Source organism: Fusarium oxysporum, chromosome XI (assembly GCF_013085055.1).
Source record: "Fusarium oxysporum Fo47 chromosome XI, complete sequence".
Lineage (NCBI taxonomy): Eukaryota > Fungi > Ascomycota > Sordariomycetes > Hypocreales > Nectriaceae > Fusarium > Fusarium oxysporum.
In genome coordinates, this window is record NC_072850.1 from 1,105,018 (window position 1) to 1,124,924 (window position 19,907).

At 47.6% G+C, this 19,907-nt stretch overlaps 7 protein-coding genes and 1 non-coding gene across 8 annotated transcripts; 5 read left to right on the forward strand and 3 right to left on the reverse strand.

Moving 5' to 3' along the window:
- The first annotated feature begins 208 nt into the window (after positions 1-208).
- Positions 209-2,926, forward strand: FOBCDRAFT_233483 (fungal-specific transcription factor domain-containing protein). Its single transcript, XM_031192413.3, has one exon. It carries the CDS (start codon positions 447-449, stop codon positions 2,451-2,453), a length of 2,007 nt encoding a protein of 668 aa, XP_031031259.2. The 5' UTR covers positions 209-446; the 3' UTR covers positions 2,454-2,926.
- Positions 2,878-4,845, forward strand: FOBCDRAFT_324241 (heterokaryon incompatibility protein-domain-containing protein; the record flags this gene model as incomplete). Its single annotated transcript, XM_031192414.3, has 1 exon — positions 2,878-4,845. The coding sequence occupies one exon, from the start codon at positions 2,878-2,880 to the stop codon at positions 4,825-4,827; it is 1,950 nt and encodes a 649-aa protein (XP_031031260.2). The 3' UTR covers positions 4,828-4,845.
- A 103-nt stretch (positions 4,846-4,948) lies between these two features.
- On the forward strand, positions 4,949-5,020 carry FOBCDRAFT_t247. The gene has a single exon. It is a non-coding gene; the product is annotated as a tRNA-Asp (tRNA).
- Positions 5,021-5,201: 181 nt separating this feature from the next.
- FOBCDRAFT_324242 (uncharacterized protein) lies at positions 5,202-6,576 on the reverse strand. Its single transcript, XM_031192415.3, has 4 exons — positions 6,204-6,576; positions 5,778-6,146; positions 5,600-5,725; positions 5,202-5,549 (listed from the first exon to the last, which is right to left on the reverse strand). The coding sequence occupies exons 1-4, from the start codon at positions 6,454-6,456 to the stop codon at positions 5,230-5,232; spliced, it is 1,068 nt and encodes a 355-aa protein (XP_031031261.2). The 5' UTR covers positions 6,457-6,576; the 3' UTR covers positions 5,202-5,229.
- Positions 6,577-8,347: 1,771 nt separating this feature from the next.
- On the reverse strand, positions 8,348-10,026 carry FOBCDRAFT_147947 (major facilitator superfamily domain-containing protein; the record flags this gene model as incomplete). The annotated part of the gene is made up of 4 exons (XM_031192417.2): positions 8,348-9,380; positions 9,436-9,617; positions 9,675-9,775; positions 9,828-10,026. 4 exons carry the CDS (start codon positions 10,024-10,026, stop codon positions 8,348-8,350), a joined length of 1,515 nt encoding a protein of 504 aa, XP_031031263.2.
- Positions 10,027-12,864: 2,838 nt separating this feature from the next.
- Positions 12,865-15,135, forward strand: FOBCDRAFT_324243 (copper amine oxidase; the record flags this gene model as incomplete). Its single annotated transcript, XM_031192418.3, has 3 exons — positions 12,865-12,921; positions 12,981-13,412; positions 13,462-15,135. 3 exons carry the CDS (start codon positions 12,865-12,867, stop codon positions 15,022-15,024), a joined length of 2,052 nt encoding a protein of 683 aa, XP_031031264.2. The 3' UTR covers positions 15,025-15,135.
- A 329-nt stretch (positions 15,136-15,464) lies between these two features.
- FOBCDRAFT_245095 (uncharacterized protein) lies at positions 15,465-16,637 on the reverse strand (the record flags this gene model as incomplete). The annotated part of the gene is made up of 4 exons (XM_059610653.1): positions 15,465-15,548; positions 15,580-15,931; positions 16,036-16,308; positions 16,417-16,637. The coding sequence occupies 4 exons, from the start codon at positions 16,635-16,637 to the stop codon at positions 15,465-15,467; spliced, it is 930 nt and encodes a 309-aa protein (XP_059468053.1).
- A 213-nt stretch (positions 16,638-16,850) lies between these two features.
- Positions 16,851-19,666, forward strand: FOBCDRAFT_245096 (uncharacterized protein; the record flags this gene model as incomplete). Its single annotated transcript, XM_059610654.1, has 6 exons — positions 16,851-16,876; positions 17,145-17,329; positions 17,386-17,495; positions 17,544-18,019; positions 18,219-18,364; positions 18,510-19,666. The coding sequence occupies 6 exons, from the start codon at positions 16,851-16,853 to the stop codon at positions 19,664-19,666; spliced, it is 2,100 nt and encodes a 699-aa protein (XP_059468054.1).
- Between the last annotated feature and the right edge of the window lie 241 nt (positions 19,667-19,907).

The window sequence follows — 19,907 nt, forward strand, 5'->3', positions numbered from 1 at the left end:
GGTCGATGTGGAATGAGGAATGGGAAAAAGAAAAATGGGATTCTCGGCTTGAGATTGTAGATCATGTGGATATCTTCGGCTTATCGGCTGTTATCGACTGGCCAAGACGTGGCCTGATATCAGCTTATCAGTGCATTGACCACTCACAAACTCGAGTCAGATCATCCTGTCTCCACTCAACATTCTTCAACTTCGTGTTTGCTTCTGCAGTTGAGATAGCATGATACATATGCACATTCGTTCAATCAATCAATCAATCGTCTAATCTCTTTTTTGGCCGCTGCAAGTTGTATCATATGCTTGGTTCAATCTAACGATTCTCCATGAGGCTCATGCCTTGATTGCGCAATCTGTGCTGATCAAACCCTGCATATCTTTCAATCGCCGACTCACCCGAATCCACCTCCTTCTGATATCCCATCCTTACCGACTCACCGCAGATCATCATGACAGTCTCAACAACCGGATCAGTCAAATCAACCGGCATAGCAAGTCTCGCTTGCGTCGTCTGCAGAAAGCAGCACCTCAAGTGCGATGCGGGGAAACCCTCGTGTTCGCGTTGCAAAGAGACAGAGCAAGTATGCTACTACGAACCATCGCGACGTGGTGGACGTCGCAAGAAGCATCGTTCGCCAGCCGAGGAACTGCAGCAGAGAAGTAGACAGCCCGCGATGCAGACTTCTCAAGGCGACCAACAATCTTCATATGTGGATTGCGTAACTGTTAATCCCATCAGTTTACCGATTACTCCGACATCTTCTTCCCAGGAATTACCGTCATCTGGAATAAGTCAGAGCACAGCTACCAGCAATGACTTGGTTGGAAGTGTCGCCCGACACACCCGTCAATCACCCCGAGGCGCAAATGTGCAGACCCAACGACGGATTAGCGACGACCAAAGCCCTGCTCAACAACCTCAACCTCAAAACGATAATGTCATGTCATATCTAACGCATCTTGACCCTAATATCATTACACAAACCTTTGGTAGCAATAGCTTGGGGAGTCTCAATACTCCCGTACAGCCTTGTTCCGACGGCGATCGCCTGCTTCGACTGTACTATGAGAACTTTCACAATGCTCATCCCTTCCTCGTTCCAAGTTCGGTGTTCACATCGCAGAACTATCCCCCATATTTGCGTCGCATGGTTGAATTTGCAGGATCTCACTACGCCTCTTCTGGGCCAGACGCACAGCTGCGCGCTGAAGTCGCGACTGATATGATGTCCGCCATCGAAACCTCGACTTACATGGTTCAGTCGCTTCTGATCTACTCTATCCTTTTGTTCTTCAGTCGCGATCTCGATACCGCGAACAGGACATTCGGCCAATGTACGCAAATGGCCATGGATTTGGGCATGCATCGCGAAGACTTTGCATCGTCGAGACAGCTCGATAATCCGATTGAGGCCGAGAGTCTGAGGAGAACTTGGTGGGAGATTTATGTCACTGACATCTCCATGGCTATCCCTCCCAAAACAATGATCCTGCGATGCAGCAGTACGCCGCCCAAGGTCCTCTTACCCTGTGAAGAAGCATTCTACAATGGCCGGTTAGACATCCCCCCGTCACACCATGTTCTTGAGTTCAAGAGGCGGGTGCTCTCAACCGGCGACGTTGCCTTCTCCTCATTCAGCTATCGCATCGAAGCTGCGACGATTCTAGGACGTGTCTTGCTGCTAAATCAGTTGAAGAACAGTAGCCATGACCATACGCAGTCCATCGAGAACGCCCTTCTTAGCTGGTCGAACCATCTGCCTTCTGGAAAGTTGGAGATCGTTGATTCGTATGGTAACATCGATGAGATGATGTTCCAGGCACATATGATCATCGCCTTGGCCAGCATGCTATTACATCTTCCGCGAAGTAATCTCTACCCACTACTAGCGGATGTCAAGGACCCCTTCCTGCCTTTTGCGCAGAACCATCCTCTTTCATCATCAACAAGTCTGATCCAAGGCATCAAAGCAACGGATGCTTCGAGACGGATCTCCGACTGCATATCACTCTGCCCCAATGTACCAAAGCATACACCATTTGTCATTCCAGCGCTCGCACTATGCGGCTTCATCCAAATAGCAACCTCCCAAGGCCATCCTGACGAATGCTTCGAACATCACTACAACCGCGTCACCCTCGTTCTCGGATGCCTCAAGAGCGCCCGGCGCATGTGGCGCATGGCAGAAGCAGAATACGACCGCCTTCGCTGCTGCGCTTCAGAACTCATCGCCGACGCCATGGATCGGATGAATGCACTGCCTTTATCGCAGACAATACCCAACTCATCTTCTTCAATGCCTGCAACATCTGACCAGGGAGGAGATCTAACGTTGGTATCGCCGGCGCGCGGGAACGCTGACTCGGGATTGCCAAGATTTGATCCTCTCTTTCTGGATCCTGTTTGTTATGATTATTCGTTGTTCAGCGCTTTGCCCGACTTTCATAGCTCTTAGACTGCGTTTCACTGTTTGGAAAAGTGGAAAAAGGATACCCTGCAAGGCGAAATTGACTCTACTCATTTTATTTTTGAAGCACCGATGTGCGATTTTTTCTCAATAAACGGTTTCTAAAAGAACGTCTCAGAAAATGCCTTCCGATTGACCATCATGCAGCTCCCAAATTTTCAAGGTCGTTTCATTGGTCGCAGGGCACACCTAATAGTGCTAAGCGCCAGAAGGCATTTTGTCAGGCGCATTCACAGCCTCATCACAGCCCATTGTATTTTGACCTTCAAACTCTCCCGCAGGGTTCCTCTGGCCTACAATTTCTTTTCTTATCGCCGAAAGCTCAATTTAACGGGCATCAAGACACTATCTAGCACTTTAATACTGATCCCTTTACCCAGTGCCTCTCGATCCTCGTTCCATCATCGCCAATATGTCCACTAAAGACCTGTATCAGACCCCGCTCGACACCTCAAAACCTGAGATAAGACTATTAGAGATAGTTGAGGACAACGGTGTTGTCTCATGTAAATTGCACACCGTCACTTTTAGTAAACAACTACGCTTTGCTGCGCTATCCTACGTATGGGGAAGTGCAGCCGACAGGGTCAACATCAACATCGACGGCGTTGGGGTTCCCGTTTCAAAGAGTCTCGCCCGCGCGTTGAAGGAAGCTCGAGGCTATTGGCAATATGAGTTTCCCCATAGAGATCAATCCAAATTCAGAATCTGGGTCGACGCTGTTTGTATCAACCAAGCCGATGCTGCAGAGCGTACTGAACAAGTCATGCTCATGCGCGACATCTACTCATCAGCTGATCTTGTACTTGGTTGGTTAGGTTCTGAAGAGGACGATAAAATCTTGACAGCTATCACGACTATCATGGTCTTGAGCAAGGCCTTCAGGGGAGCAAAGTGGGAGGTTGATAACCTGATGAACCTGGAGTGGTTGAGAACTTGTGGTCTTACAAAAGAACCTGAATGCGACAAGTTCTGGGCATCGCTCGATGATCTCGCGTTGCTCCCATACTGGCGACGCGTCTGGATCTTGCAGGAAAACGTCTTGGCCTCAACATTATTCTACATTGCCCCACGAGTCTGTATCGAGTACAGGTCTCTCATGAACGTGTGCCGCATGTTTGACATTCTTTCCCTCAAACTGACTGAAAAGCAAGTAACGAAACCAAACTTTGTCCCAAGCCATATTTGGATGAAGTTTTGTCCACCTAGGGGTACCGGTTTCATTCACCTACGAAACATTATCCGTTTCGATGTTGCCAAGATTATGTACAAGGACAAAACCACAAAGAGTCAAGAAGAGCGACAACGGACGGCGGTTCAACTTTCCGCATTTGGTGGTACACTCGAAGCTACAGATCCCAAAGACCACATCTACGGCCTTCTGGGTCTCAGCTCACTGCCCCTTAGCCCGGACTACACCAAGAGCGTCAGAGATGTATATGTAGATTACTGCAAGGCGGTACTAGAAACTATTGGGAACAGCGGCAGGAGAGAAGTGCAATTTCTTCGAGATGCTGGATCGGGTGTCTTCGAAGATCCTCTGAGGCTGCCATCCTGGGCACCGCAATTTCCATCAAGAGCGACCGACAACCCGACTTTGATGTTTGATGGAGAGTTCGAACTTACTCGAATCGTCCCTAATATTCCACGGCCAAACATCGCGGATGCCAAGTTGCACCTATTCGGTGTGAAATTACAAACGTTAAAGAAGGTCGGAGGGAACCCAGAGATCCGAAATCTCCAGAAGGGAGGTGATCTTGCCGACTGGATACAAAATTATATCAATCGCATACCGTTCTATCCAACTAAGATCCCTTCAATTTGGGCCCTATTTCTAGTGGTCGCGAGGATGCAGAAACTGGCCTTGGATACACCGAGCATGTTGCTATTGCTTAACTTCACGAAGCGACTAGACCTCCAAGTTCCAGAAAGCGATCGACCACGAGGTGTTACGACATACTTCCAGACACGTGAGGCTGACGGTCTTTCCGTCATGATAGTTCAGGATGGGGGAAATAACCCTGAAATGATGGGATGTATTTCGCCGTTGATCGGCGGGCCTGATGCATTGAAGGCGAGGATGTTTGATATCGATGCTCAGCAGGTGTTTATGATGAAGCGAAACTACCATACGAGGTTATATGAAACCGATGCTGGATATTTGGGAATGGGGCCACAGAACTGCAAAGTTGGAGATGTCATCTGCATTGTAGATGGTTACGAGGATCTTGTTCTGTTACGGAAGCGTGGAGATGATTATGAATACGTTGGACCATGTCTGGCTTATGGAATTACGGATATGTATATAAAGAGAAAACTGCAGGATAGGGAGGTGGCGGTCGAGACATTTCATCTGGTATAGGTTGAGCTTGTTCTACTATTAGGGATCATCCACTGGGACTTAGCATTACACTCTCTTATCTTTATATACACTATGACGCCGCTTCCTACCACAACCCACTACAGCAGGCTCTAGCCTGTTATCTTCCGTAGTATAGTGGTCAGTATGCAAGCTTGTCACGCTTGAGACCCGGGTTCAATTCCCGGCGGGAGAGATCCAGCCACCTGCGATACGCAGGTCATTCTTTTTGCATTTTTTCTCATCGGTATTTAAAGTTGTATCTGGCGATGGTATGTTGCCATTGCGATAGAATTGACTTTTTGGCCCCGATGGTTTGACCGTTTTGTTAACGTCTGCCCGTTGGACTGAACTTCAATTAAAACACTTTAGAAAAGTTAAATATTAATGCCAGATCTATTAATTCTAAAGCTTAGGATCCTCCTCCGCCTTTGCAACAGCTTCAACATTAGACAGAATAGACTCCTCTAAGCTTGTCCAACCAGGTCGGCCTAAATCCTTCAGAAGCTGCTCAGCCTTGTCTCTTGGCTCGATCTCATTGGGGTCCTCTCCACCTGAGAAGTTTTCAGGGAATGTCCTATTAGGAAAGTTCTTTCTAAGAATATCGAGGATCGCATCCCAGCTGAAGCGACCGGCGAAGCCAAAAATACGCTGTTCCTTGACATGATCAAAAATAGCAGCCGCAACATGAAGTCGGCCTGTGTCCTCGACGTCAATGTAGTATTCTATGTCGATATTAGTACATAATCATCACCATAATATGCTCGAGACTCACGAGGGACGATAACGCTGTGGAATGGTGTTACTTGTCCCTTGAAGAGCAGCACTGGAAGGCCAGAGCTACTAGGGTATCCCTGGTTCACGGGATCAATTGAGCTTCCCCAGTTGAAGTTGGGAAGGACTATTATCAGTCAGTCAGTGGTAGCAATATACATTTCTGTTGGATAGCTTACCGGTGTTAACGACCAATTCAGGCTTCTCGCTTCGGTGTTCCTTGTGATACTTCCAGATAGCCTGTTCTGCCTGTGCTTTGCTTGCCGCATACACAGCACCACGTCGGTCGGGCGTGTAAGGAGGATCAGCCCACGCCTTCTTAATCGCACCTTCAGACCAGCTCTCTTCAGTCACCTTGACACCGGGAACATCGCGCTGAGAGACGACAGCGGCAGAAGATGATGAGGTGAAGACGAATCGCTTCACGCTGGGCTCTGCATAAGCGGCCTTGATTGCCGCGACGGCGAAGCTAATGACGCCAGGAATAACATTATTAGGATCAGCGTCCATAGACATAATTGACGCAGTATGTGCAATGACAGCGGCCCCTGTAGTTGTTGCATTAGTCGCATATCACTTTATCGACGTAAAGAACTAGTTCCTACCTTTGGCGGCCTCAGTCAAAGCTTTCTCATCTGTCAAGTCTGCCACCGCGACAAGCTCGAAGTTTCCTTGGCCGTATTGTTTATCAAATGCAGCTGTGAGCCACGAATTCTTCTCGACGTCACGAACAGTTCCGCGAACCTTGTAGCCATACTCGAGAAATTGTTTGGCGACATGAGAGCCGAGAAGGCCGTTGACTCCAGTCACGAGGACTAGAGAGCCTTTGGGGATAGCGGGGTTATCGAGAGGGGCCATTTTGGAAAATGTCGTCTAAATGATGAGAGTAACTAGAACTGATTCTATCGTGTGGATACTTGACGTATTTTTATACCTCCTCGTTGAAGGACTCACCGCATAACCCCCGCACGGCTGTTGATGCAATACGGCCTTAGTGTGACTTGATTGTCCGCAAGTCCGCAGAGAGTTTCGCATGTTCTGAGCCCTATTCAACGGGCGTAATGCCTGATTTGTATTGGTGCTGCGCGCTAAGTTTCAGCATTTATAATCCACCTCGGCAACATTGAAACATCCGCGACGGTTTTATGACTACATGAACTAAAGGATTACTGATCATCTCCTTCTTGATCATCATAACTATTCACAGCAGGAATTCTTGCGGTTTCGACTTCTTCCCTCGGGTTTTTTTGTTCCCTCGGCATTTGCTCTGTGGGGGACAGGCGGAGCCCGCGGCGAGCGAACAGTGGACTTTCATGCCTTGTAGCGGGGGTCTTAGTCGTCACTAAAAGCAATATCCTTGCACTGAAAACTCAACCGATAAAACATGCAGTTTCAACGAGCTGATACTGGAGGGCCTCAAGATATTAACAGCATCACCTTGACCTTAGTTATGTCTATATTGCTAAACCTTAAAGTATTTCCCAACGCTCTAAAGGCGTGTTAACATGGTCGAGCAGTAGCGTTCATCTGCCGTTGATATAGCGTTTCTAGCTGCACGGTGTCCATACTTTTTGACTTTCTTTTCGTTCTTATCTAACCGCTGATCAAACGTCATGCAAGGAAAGCTCATTTGTCGAGGGACATTGAACTTTGTCAGCCTCAAAATCCAGGCCACGCTCATCCAATTCAGCAGCATGATACTCAATTTACAACTCAGTCTGACGACCTGCACTCCAACTATGCTCTCTTGAGTATAGCATCAAACTCCCCAATCATCATCCCAGTCTCAGGAGGTTTCTACATCAGCTGATATATCTTTAAAAGTATTAATAGTTTAACACTATACTGAATATAGGCCAGCCTCATTTCTCCGCATTCAGCGTCTTCTCCATTTCGCACTTAGAGTTTTCCCCAAATCTCAGATCGTAGGCGGTTCCCCCGCAACCCCGTTCAGGTCTTGGCCTTTTGATCCTTTTCACGCTTATTTACGCCGCTTTCATCATACCTCAAGCCACGACATTTTCCAAGACCGACACTACACCGGGCCTTGCAATTGATGTAATTTGCAACCACCAAGAAAATCACCAAGAAATGGCTTAATCTTCATTGCGTCATGGGGTGAATTGTTGCCACAGAGAACCTACTGGATGCTGGAAGAGATGACGATAAATGCTTGGCGTTACATATGACCTGATAGCAAAAGCTGACATGGAAGTGATTATGCATAACCACTTAGGTTATCGAATATAATCAAGGTGCGAAACTAAGGCACCGTAGGTATGGTGGGAGAAGGTGACCCTTTCACAAAACGATAGTCCGTCTCTGAAGGGTAGTTATGAGTCAATATTCGAATGCCAATCAGTTTAAAAACCTAATAATATCACCCTCAATGGCTCCTTTGCTAGTGCTTAGTCTCGGTCAAGTCTTTGGACGAGTATGTACAAGATTGATCAGATCAACTCGCACAAAGTTAAGATTTTCACCTATACTTTCTTCAGAGGACTATAAGCATGCCGCTTTGTTTGAATACAAAAGCATTTGCTCCAAGGACAATCGTACGACAACGTTATGTATTACATACGAAGATGACGGTGGGATGGAAGAAGATTCGAGCTAGAGTTTGGACAAAACTTTTCAATTTAGATTAAATATCTATCTAGACTTCCTCCAACAAATCTTATCCATAATATAAAAAATGTCAACTCAGTTCTCGTCAATTCAATTCAAGATGGAAAACAGATTGAATGCTCTAGAGAGTATACAGGTATCGAGGGTTGTGCTCGCCGAGCTCAGCAATCTCCTCCTCAGTCTTGCCCTCCATACGCCAGTCCTCTTGACCAGAAAGCTTTCTCTTGTTAAGACGCTTGAAGTGGAGGTAGACGGCAGTGTGAATACAGACAGCAAGGGCAAGCATGCCAATAGAGGCACCGTAGCCGGGACGATAATGGGGCTCGTATTCGTTGCTGAACAGGAAAGGGGCGGCAACACCAGCTGAGTTTCCAATGGTGATGAAGATACCGCTAGCGAAGGCACGCTTGCCATATCGCGGCTGATTGACAGTGATCCAAGCCATACCAGATCCAGAGCCGGTCCAGAGACCAATAGCAACAATGAAGCATCCAGCGTAGCTCATGGCAGTGCTTTGGTTGGCAATCAGAAGAATGTAGCCGACTATCATAGTCAAACCTCCTCCAATGCAGAAAAGTCCTCGCTGTTGGGTTCGGTCACTGATGTTGGCACAGATCAGATAGGTGGCGAAGCCCACGGCGTACACAGGGACTGTGAGACCCTGGACTTGCTTGTCGGTCCATTGGCCCATTTGCTTGATGATGGTTGGCAAGAAGACACTGAAGCTGTAAAGGACTGAGTGACTACAGTATTGAGCAATAGAGAGAGCCCAAATGGTCCAGTCTTTGGCTCCAGCGATGACGTCCTCCTTGTGCATCTCCTGACCAGATGTTGTTTGACCAATCTCCGCTGCTCGCAGGTCCAAGAGGTTCTGTCTGTCCTCCTCAGTGAGAAACTTGGCGGTTGCGGGAGTGTTTGGCAGGATCCAGGGGATGAAAACGGCTGTCAAGACGGTGGGGATACCGTTGATGGTGAGGATCCATCGCCAGGCTCGCCATCCGGCAGCACCCTCTTGAGGGCCATCCCAGTTGTCGAGCTCACCGATACCGAGGGCAACGAGACCACCAACGGCTCCAGAGATGGCAGAGATGGAATAGAAGTACGCATTGCGAAGTGAGATGTGCTTCTTGTGATAGAAAGTGGTCAGGTACAGCCTAGAAATGACCATGGTCAGATACGTATCACGAAATGGAGAAGTCCAACACTCACATGATGCCTGGGAAGAGACCAGCCTCAAAGAAACCAAGAAGCAGGCGGCAAGCAACCATTGAGCCAAAGTTGTTGACGAAACCTGTGCAAATGGCCACAATACCCCAGAAGAAAACGAGACCGGCAATGTATCGGGCAGGCTGCAGCTTCTTGATTATAAGGTTGGAAGGAGTTTCAAACAGCTAAGAGCAAGTCAGCGGGCTGTCTCATGAGATGGATATGGCATTGATGCGACTTACACAGTAGGTAACAAAGAGAATCGACACGCAGATTTGAAATTGATCTCTTGTGAGACCAAGTTCCTCCTCGAGACCATAGAGACGAGCATTGCCGATACTAACTATATCGAATTGTCAGTATTGGTAGGGCTGGATGTTTCAGATCAAACTCACCTCGATCCATGAAGTTCATGAGGTAGATCCAGCAGACACAAGGAATGATACGTCGATCAAGCTTCTTCAGAATACGCTTCTCCGTCTGCTCACTAACATAAGGGACAGATCGCTCGTTGGTGGGACCATCGCTCTGAGTAGCAATGCCGCCCTCCTCCTCCTTGGAAGGAGAGTGTCGATCACTAGAACCGATCGACATGGTGAAGAGATGAGACAGAAAAGCTGGAGAAGAAGAATTGGCAAGGAATGGGTCTGGAAGAAGAGGAGATGCAGGTGCAGAGCGAGACCACGCGACTGGGACATCGGGCTCCTTTTTTATAAGTAAACGCGTACGTCGTAATGGTTGCAGCAAAGACTGCGCGGGGTATCAATGCCCAGACATTCTAATCCAGATTACGAAGGAAACCCGGTCCAAAGGATCCTGGAGACCCCAGACCGCCAAGAGGTAAAAGAAGCAGTCATTTTTGTGGTCTCTTGGTTTGGGGGAGACAGGAGTCGAAAGCTGGGGAAAAAGAGGGATGCAATAGGGGGGGCTAAGCTTTTGCGGAGTACGCGGAGTAAATCCTGTTACGACGGTAATACCAATTTCGCCAAGCAAGAGCCAAGGTGTTAGTGGGTGGGAACGAATATGAATCTGATACCCACACAAAACATAAAGCATTGGAGCTCGTTATCAGGTGAGCATTACCCCAGCGACTTGGCGGTACTTGGCATCTTGTATGAGGAAGTCATAATAACGCATCCCAATCTTGGCGAGTAAGCTTGGTTGGTTCGTCGATGCTGTTTGTTGCTCTTGGCTGCAATGACTCGGTCAAATGGAATACACTCTTATTTAGGCAAGATGGTCAATAAACTTGGCGGTTATATGCATCAAAGTCTCTCCTGTGTCAGTGATGACATCTGTTCCAAGAATGACAATCTCTGCCTCCACGTGCTTGGAAGGATGTGATATTCCCTTCCCCTCACCCTCTCGACATGTCCCAACAATGCACGCTGATGCTTTTAGCCTTTAGATGACACGTGGAACTCGCGTGGCTCAGATTCTCTCACTTCTCCGATCCTGGTTTCTGTCTCGGTAGCATTTTAGCTAATGAGTTTATCTTTGTTGTATGTAAGAGTTACAAGATCTGACTCCTCATAGGGCGGGCTAAAACAAGGCTCGGGTGGCAATTCTCCGATCACGTTTCTGGCTTCTCCACATCCGGCAATCAATGCCCGAGACGCTAAACGAGCCCTAAATTGAGCCTTAATTTTCTTGTATGTTACAGCACTGTCACTTGCCCAGACATTACAGAATCAGAGTTGGAGTTTGTCTTGGAAGCCAAGAGAGAGGCGCTCATCTTCCAAGACTTTGTTACCGAGGTTTTGGACAGATCTTGATCCCGGACGAGCGGAGCAAATCAAATCTGATTGAATTGTTGGGGTTGTTTCGTAATGTGCCCAGGCGCTGATGATGCTTAGTTGTCAAGATGTGAGATTTGCAACATTGCAGATTTGACAGATGTCACCCTATACAAATCATTATTATACACCAACAAATTAAAATTATTAATCATATTTGTAATGTGAATGCCGAATTCGCCATCAAATTTAACAGTTTTCTCTTAATTGCCGAGTGAGGTTTTGATGATTCACTCGTGACGCTGATGGGAATAACATAGAACTCACTGGAAGCTGTTCAAACCACCAGCTACCTGACAGCCGACACGCTCACCTTCTTTGTGTCAATGCTGATTGGTCAAAGTATCGGTCTTTGCCATCCATGTCTTTGGTTACCGGCGATTTTAGACCCCATCGCCGCCGGACGGCTTGTTCACCGTTTCCGGGGCAAGGTCTGGGGTTGCCATGCATACAGTTATCAACATGGACATCTGAATCCATGCGATTCTCGTTCGGATGTGATGATCCAGGACTCGGAGTTACGGTGAGCCAATTGACGGGCGCTTACCTCAGTCTAGAGAATATCTTGGTACGTGAGACATGCATTTCTCAACAAGCCAAAGGTTACATGCATTGCTTGGCAATAACCCCTAATATTAACACAGCCCGCGGGCCTCATCATTGGCAGTTGTGTGGAGTGCCATGCCAACAATCCAAGCTCATGCGAAATATGGCGATGAACTGGCGGGACGCTCACTTAGAGCACGGCCTTCAAGGTCCACTGTCACAAAATCCGCTTATCTGCCCCAGATTATAACGTTTAGAAGCAAGATGCTTTCGCTATCGTATGAGCCCCAAAAATGGGTACGGGATCTTGGGTAATGGCTTGGCGAAATGCTTACCTCGTACAGCGTGGCTGTCGGGATTGGAAATGAAGTTGGGTCTCTCGAGCGAGGCTGAATTCGTGCAACATGCTAATTTCAATACGAATTTCTGGGCGCAAATTTCGACAACCAAGTTTTGAGCCCTTTCAGCTTATGTCTCAGTCCTTTATGTACAGCAGCGGGCTCTGCCATGCTGTTCTTTGAGCGCACTTCGCGAGATCGAGTAGGTATTGTGACCGCACCAGCGTTTGTCAATATTTTATCAAGTGCCGACGAATGAGTCAGAGCGATCTGTCAAAACGATCAATGAGTGTAAGTTAGAGATACCGGACCGTTACACAGATAAGCTATCTACCCCGGCCCGGATCTGACGTTTCCTTTAGAGGTTCGATCAGCAAAAAGGTCTACACATGACGATCGCTAGCGCGACGCGTTACCTTTGGAGGCAAGAGGGGAACCGCGTTTTATAACCTCCAAAGGCAAGGCTTTGGTGATGTTTCCCCTCTCATGCACAAAACATTGGGGTTCTTGGTGGCATTTGGGTAAGATTATCAGGAACAAAAGTCAAAAAAACACCAACCGGGCCGGTCGTGAAGTTTATCTTGCATCGTCGATGTCATTAGAAGGCGCAACGTCATCGGTCACCTACCACGGCCCTTCGCCAACTTACTTCTGTTTATATATAAACTTGGGGGTCTTTGGTGATATTTTGTGTTCATACCAAGTCACACCGCCATTAGATTTGAGCCTCATAGACAATCGACACCGCAACAATGACCGCTGCATCGCCTCATCCGTTTGACCCTCTGTCGCCCGAGGAGATTTCGAGGGTCAGTCAATCATCAATGAATAATCCTCAATCTCAGCAATGATAAGCTGAGATATCTAGGCTTCACGCATCGTGCGCCCCCACTTTGGCGGTCATGACCCCAACTTCCGTGTCATCACTCTTCTCGAGCCCGCCAAGAAGGAAATGATCACTTATCTCGAAAAAGAGCACCTCAATCAACCCATTGACCATGCGCCAACTCGCCATGCTCGGGTGGAGGCTTCCATCAAAGCCGAAACCGAAGGGAATCACCTTTTTGAGCTTATCGTCGATCTTGACACTGACAAAGTTGTCAAGAAGCAGCATGTTGAAGGGAAGCATTCTTACATCGACACTGATTACATGAAAGCTGTTGAAGCTGCTTGTCTCGCCAATGAAGAGGTCCAGGCTCTGATAAAGACTCTTGATCTCCCTGCAGGCGCGACTGTTGTCGTTGAACCGTGGGCTTATGCGACGGATGGAATGAACGATATGACTCATCGAGTCAGCATGGTAGGCTTTTCTTGGCTTCGTGGGTGCTTAGTATACTAAATCTGAGCAGTGCTGGTTCTATGTACGGCTGTTGGAGAACCCCAATGCGAACTATTACGCTTATCCTTTGGATGTATGCGCCGAGGTATCCGAGTCCCTTAGGGTCATGAAAGTTTACCGTCTACCAACAACACCAGACGAAAGAGCAAACAACGAGAAAAGGCCATTTGATCGCCGAAGAGTCCACTCTGTTGCCACTAGCGAATACCATCCCGACTTGCGACCAAACCCCAGGACTACTACCAAGCCACTACATGTAACTCAGCCCGAAGGTCCTTCATTCCATATCGAAGGCAATCGTCTGACCTGGGAGAAATGGGAGCTCCGAGTTGGCTTCAACTACCGAGAGGGTCTCACTCTCCATGACGTTCGATATGATGGACGAAGCCTGTTCTATCGCCTTTCGTTGGCTGAGATGTTCGTACCATACGGCGATCCACGAGCCCCATATCCACGAAAGGCTGCATTCGACCTTGGTAATGATGGCGCCGGTATCAATGCCAATAACCTCCAGCTTGGTTGTGATTGCCTTGGGACGATCAAGTACTTCGACGCTTATCACAATACGTCATCGGGCGAGCCTCTGAAGTTGCCCAATGTTGTCTGCTGTCACGAACAAGATGACGGAATTCTTTGGAAGCATACCAACTTCCGCACGAATGTTCCGGTCGTAACTCGTTCTCGAATTTTGGTCCTGCAGACTATAATAACTGTGACCAACTACGAGTATATCTTTGCCTGGCACTTTAGTCAAGATGCTTCCATCTTCTATGAGGTTCGGGCAACAGGTATTCTCTCCACTGCGCCAACCTCTATAGATCACAAGGGGACGTATCCTTATGGAAATATCGTGGCACCCGGAGTTCTCGCACCATATCATCAGCATCTTTTCAGTCTTCGCATTGACCCTGCAATTGACGGCCATGCCAACTCACTCGTGGTTGAAGAGTCCAAGCCACTTCCCATCGATGATCCAGCCGTTCATAATCCTTTCGGCGTAGGCTATGTGACCGAGAGTCAAACGGTCGAAGAGGAAGGAGGCTTTGATCTTGACTTTACGAAAGCGCGTACCTTTAAATTCGTCAACGAGAATAAGATCAACCCCATCACCGGTACGCCAGTCGGCTTCAAGCTTATGCCCTTCTATAGCCAGATGCTTCTCGCGCACCCTGAATCCTTCCATGCCAAGCGCTCGGAGTTTGCGGAGCATGCGGTGTGGGTGACCAGGTATGAAGACAACGATCATTTCCCTGCGGGTAAATACACGATGCAATCAGCCGGAGGCGACGGCTTGGCGTCTGTAATTGCGAGGCGCCGAAACACCGGAGTTACTCATTCCGTGAGGAATGAGGATATTGTCATTTGGCATACTTTCGGCTCCACTCATAACCCGCGTATTGAAGATTGGCCTGTTATGCCGAGTGAGAAGATGATGGTTGGGTTGAAGCCGGTGAACTTCTTCTCTGGAAATCCGGGGTTGGATGTTGCTCCTTCCACACAGGAGAAGAATAAAAGTGTCCTTTATACAGGAGAGGAAAAGAAAGACCCTGGATGCTGTGCTTCAAAGCTGTAAAGGCAAATCGTGGTGCGATAATGGATTTGACAATTCACAATAGAGAGTTGGCGAACAGAGGATATCAGCCTTGCTGAGGCCCTTCGTAAGGTTGAGTGACTTCCATTCTAGCGGACAGTGTATATTTAACTGCTGATTTTTGCTTCTTGCGGCTTGTCCCCTGGTCCCTCGTAATCAGAGTTGTTGATCTTCCGGTTTTCCATTTAGGTTAACTTAGGACAACTTATAATGGTTTAGGATAACTTTGTAAACTCTAACTCTCTGACTAGTTTGTTTCCAGCTTGCAATCAAGCCTCGAAAAGTACCACTCATTCTGGTCATTGTGCTATGTCTGTGATCTGTGCGGATCATGGTCCACTCTATACCAACCAAACTTGTTTTATGAGCTGATCCAAGGTTGGAAAGCGTCGAGTATATTACCCTCGGGATACTAGTCAGCGCTATCCAGCAATGTCCATGCCCTCTTTGTCGGTAGATTTTCCGCTATAGATCGCAATGACTACTGAAATTGGGGAGGTTAAAGTCTAAGATAAGGCTTCCATTATCCCGTAACACTTGACCGATCTCTGACCACTCCTCCCCGCGCCTGTGACTTGGCTCACCGTTAAATATTTCGTCTCCGAAAAGATAATCCATTCGCAGGCCAAGAGTCCAACCCTTTTGCCTTAGGCGCATGGGTATCTTAGCAAGCCACTCCATCAACCCCATCGGACATCCCCTGTCGTCTCTGGGAGCATTAAGCAGCCGAGTCATCAGATCAAATCCAAGGAAAGCAAGTTCGTCCGTGTTCAGTCCGTCGATAAATGCATCTTTAATGTATGCGTTGGATGAAAACCACATACTATCAGGAGACCGTAATCCGTTATCCGGAATAAACTTGCCTGTCTCGGTGACTGTTTCGGGCGATCTGTCGGGCAGCCAAGAATCGGCGAGATGAGCGAAAATAGCACCATAGAGGTCTTTCATGTAATATTAAACGCACCGAAGTGCTTCGGCCTCACCGCGACTGACCTCTTGAAAGCTGAGGCAACTAACTTGTCAATGACCTTGAGCTCCAGCGAGTCTTCGAGATAATGTGTCTTGGATACAAGCTCATATCTCAGAAAAGCTCGGAATAGGCGCTTTCTTTCAACGTCTCTGAGCGCATCTACCCTGAGGATATCGATGCCAATGGGCTGGCCTCTAAACTGCAGCTGGTCGGCATTGGAATAAGGGCTTGGCATACACAGATAAGCGCGAGACGGATAGGTTGATGTGGCCTTTGTGATATAGTCCTCGATATATCTTGCAAGTCGAGTGTAGAGTCTGTCAAGTCGATCGATAGTAACCGAATCGTAGAGTAGGAATGGATTCTAAAGGTGCCCTTCCCTCCATATCTCACTGTGTAGCCACGGGTTCTTCAAAGGGAATTTTGCAACGACCAGAGCATCTTGGAGTAGGCCTCCAGGAGGCTCAGCTTGAAGGTGAGCCCTTTTAATGTCCTCTTTCGATTCGCGATAATGCTGAAGGATTTTAGGTGATGCAGAGAGAAGCGGTTTGATGTTTGATCTGGTCCTGAGGTGAAGCAGGATCATCACATTGATCTCGGGCGGAAGAGAAGAGAAACAATCCATGATGGGGTTGATCTTACCTAAGCTTGGGGTGGCGGCGAAGACTTGTTTTTGTCGTTGAACGGCGTTCATCTTATTTTTGGTTTAGATCGCGTTGTTGTTGTTGCCTGGAGGCTGGATGAATAGATGGGTTGGTAGAAGGATGGCCGCTTTATAGACTTGTGGAGATATGCGCTCAATAAAAATACACTTTTTACAATTGCCATAAAGTAAAGCATGATGCGCAGTCGAATTAACTCTATGTGCGAGACAAACACAAATTCTCTTCAATATAAAGTCAGTTTTGCTCACCAAGTATCGGCTGGCCTTATACTGCGGTATCAGCCTCATTTGCGAACCACCACAAGGCAGAAAGTGGCGTTACAGCTCACTTAAAACATGTAGAAAATTACTTTCCCGCTTCCTTTAAAATCTCAAGAAGAAGAGAAAGAACTCTGCCCGCAGAAACATTGAGACTGTCACCTGATCTCTTTTACTCATCCCAAGACACGCCGCAACCAAGATATCAAGTTCAGATGACTCAGACAGTAGCATCACAGTTTCCGATGAATCGGATATCGAAAGCATTATCAGCGAATCTGAGGGAGATGAAGAGGCGGGCTTCGACGAAATTGACGATCAGTTTTCTGATAGCGATGATGGCAATCAGGTTTTTGGGTCTGTATTCCTTGAAGGAACCGAAAGTGCTCTCAACTGTGTGTATAAATCTGCTGAATTTCACATAAACAAAGGGGAGATTAATGCGCTACAGTAATGTTCTTCGCCGGCGGCAGCATCGCTGGTGCCATTGCCCAGACTTTCGACACCAATAGGACTACTGATCAGCCTATGGCTCAGGCTGCTGGTGTGCCAAGCCTACTTGTATGCCTTTTCGATGAGCCTTATCTAATCCTACTTCCAGAAACGGAGAACGATATGGACAGCGTGGATCTTGGCAGTGATGATATTAGCACTGAGGTCCATGCGAATATATCACACACTCAAACGGATGCTTTCCCCAGCACCAGGAATTCCTCGGTAGCCAACACAACCGCGCCATATACAAGCAAAGCATCGAAGGCTGTACGGGCTCTGGAAGCCCAGATTGCCCGTGACATATGCCGCAATCATCTAAGCATGCCTTTACCAGGACAAATCTATGGAACAACGTCTAACACAACTACTCGACTTGTCCAGGTGCCCCATAATCCAGGTTTCCTGGAATGTCTAGGTTGGCGTCTTCGACGTACATTCCTTCAGCCGAATATACATACCCCTTTGCCCTCTCCCTCACACATCCGCGTGCTTTTCATCCAGCCTGGAGTGAATGAGGACACTCTGGTGGCCTCGTTCGAACTCTTGGGTTTGAACGCAGCAAACATTCGATTTGAAGCTATTTCTTACCAGTGGCCAGAAAGCGTCGATGCGTCTTGGAGGTGAGCAAATGTCTATCAACGCGTATCTCCGAAATATTCTGCTTCATCTTCAGCGCGAACAACATATTCGGGTTGTGTGGGCCGATGCATTGTGTATCAACCAATCTGACCACGCGGAACGTCTACAGCAAGTCAGTATAATGCAGAAGATATATTCCCAAGCATTCAGAGTCATCGGTTTTGTTGGCAAGGACTACACTCATGCGGGTATGTGCTTCAATGCCATCAAAGCTTTGACTTCAGCATGGTTCGAAGTTCGGAAAAGCTTTGGCCAAGATGATAGTACCTCTTCAACACCTGGTAACATTTATGGCCGTGTTTGAACGAGGCTTCTATGGGTCGAATCGTTGAGGTATTTCAAAGTGGCTATTGGAAGCGGTTATGGGTGGTCCAAGAATTAGTTTCCTCCCGTCGTGCAATCATTCGATGGGGAGACGCGAAATGTCCTGGACTTTGCTAGGGCTCGCAACGACTCTGATTAGGAACAACAAAAGCTTGATGACAATGTTCAATCGTATCGATAAGTTAAAAAAGTCTCCTGTCCCTTTCCAAGGAAGCCCGGACGCTCGGACTGGTCTGATGAACGCTTATCTCATGTATCGAATGTCTTCAACCCAGTTTCGAGGCGATTCAATGTCGTTTTTGGATGTCCTCCGACTGACGCGGAATTTCGATGTTTCAGAACGTTTGGATCGAATATACGCTATTTTAGGCCTTCCGAGTCGACACACGGGGCCAGGACGCACGTCTATACCTCCAGACTATCGCCTACTCCCAGATGGGTTATACAGTCGCGTCTTTTACTGGGTCTATCGAACTCATGATGAACCCCTTGAGATCCTCTCCGCGATCCGACATACTTCGCTATTTTACCCTGACTTTCCAACATGGATACCACGTTGGCATGTGAAACCAATCAGGAGCATTGGTATCTCTCATAGAGCTAGTATGAAGTTTGATGCGTCAGCTGGTTGGAAATCAAAACCTCCGGCAAAGCTTGCTTGGAGTAGAAACGAGCGACATTTGATCCTCCAGGGATTTGTCCTCGCATCTGTAACATCTGCTCACCGAGTGTTTCCTACAGCAAGCACGAAGGATCGCCTATCCCGTCATAAGAAACTCAAAACACACAATACCGGGCTGAATCACTGGCTGAACGTGCATGTGCATAGCTATGATGATATACAAGCTCGATTACCTCTCATCTTGTCATCTGGTCAAGATTGGTACGGCAACATCTTGAAGGAGCAGAATAGTATAGATGAGCATACTACATCTTTTGTAAAGTGGAGTCAGAGGTACTTCAGAAACGCGAAGGCTTGTGATGAAGAGGCTGTTAGATACGGACAGGCTGTGAACAACGTGTGTCGCGACCGACAAATATTCACCGCGACGAACTGCTTGCTGGGACTTGGGCCTAATCTTCTTAGGAAAGGCGATTTGGTATGTGTTGTTGCTGGAGGTCCGGTTCCTTATATTCTACGACCTTTGGGTGATGATACATTTTACTATGTTGGAGAGTGCTATGTGGCTGGATACATGTTTGGAGAGGCCGTGGCGGAATGGAGGTCACAAGCACAGGCTTCCTTGAGCTTGCGAATATTTACCTTGAGGTAGAGTCATGGTCTTACCCACCTGCTCTACAACTAGATTAAGAGTCACCATCTCTTGAAAGCTGACTCACAACGCGAGACTAGTGATTGAGACCTTGATTCAGTTAGACCCCGTAACCTATGTGATTCCCTGTCACTAGTACGACGCTATTGGATTATAGGAATTGGAGTACCTCAAGCACTGTCACGCATTATAATACTACTGGTAATCCTGTCTCTCGCCCGCAGCGAATATCCCTAAAACC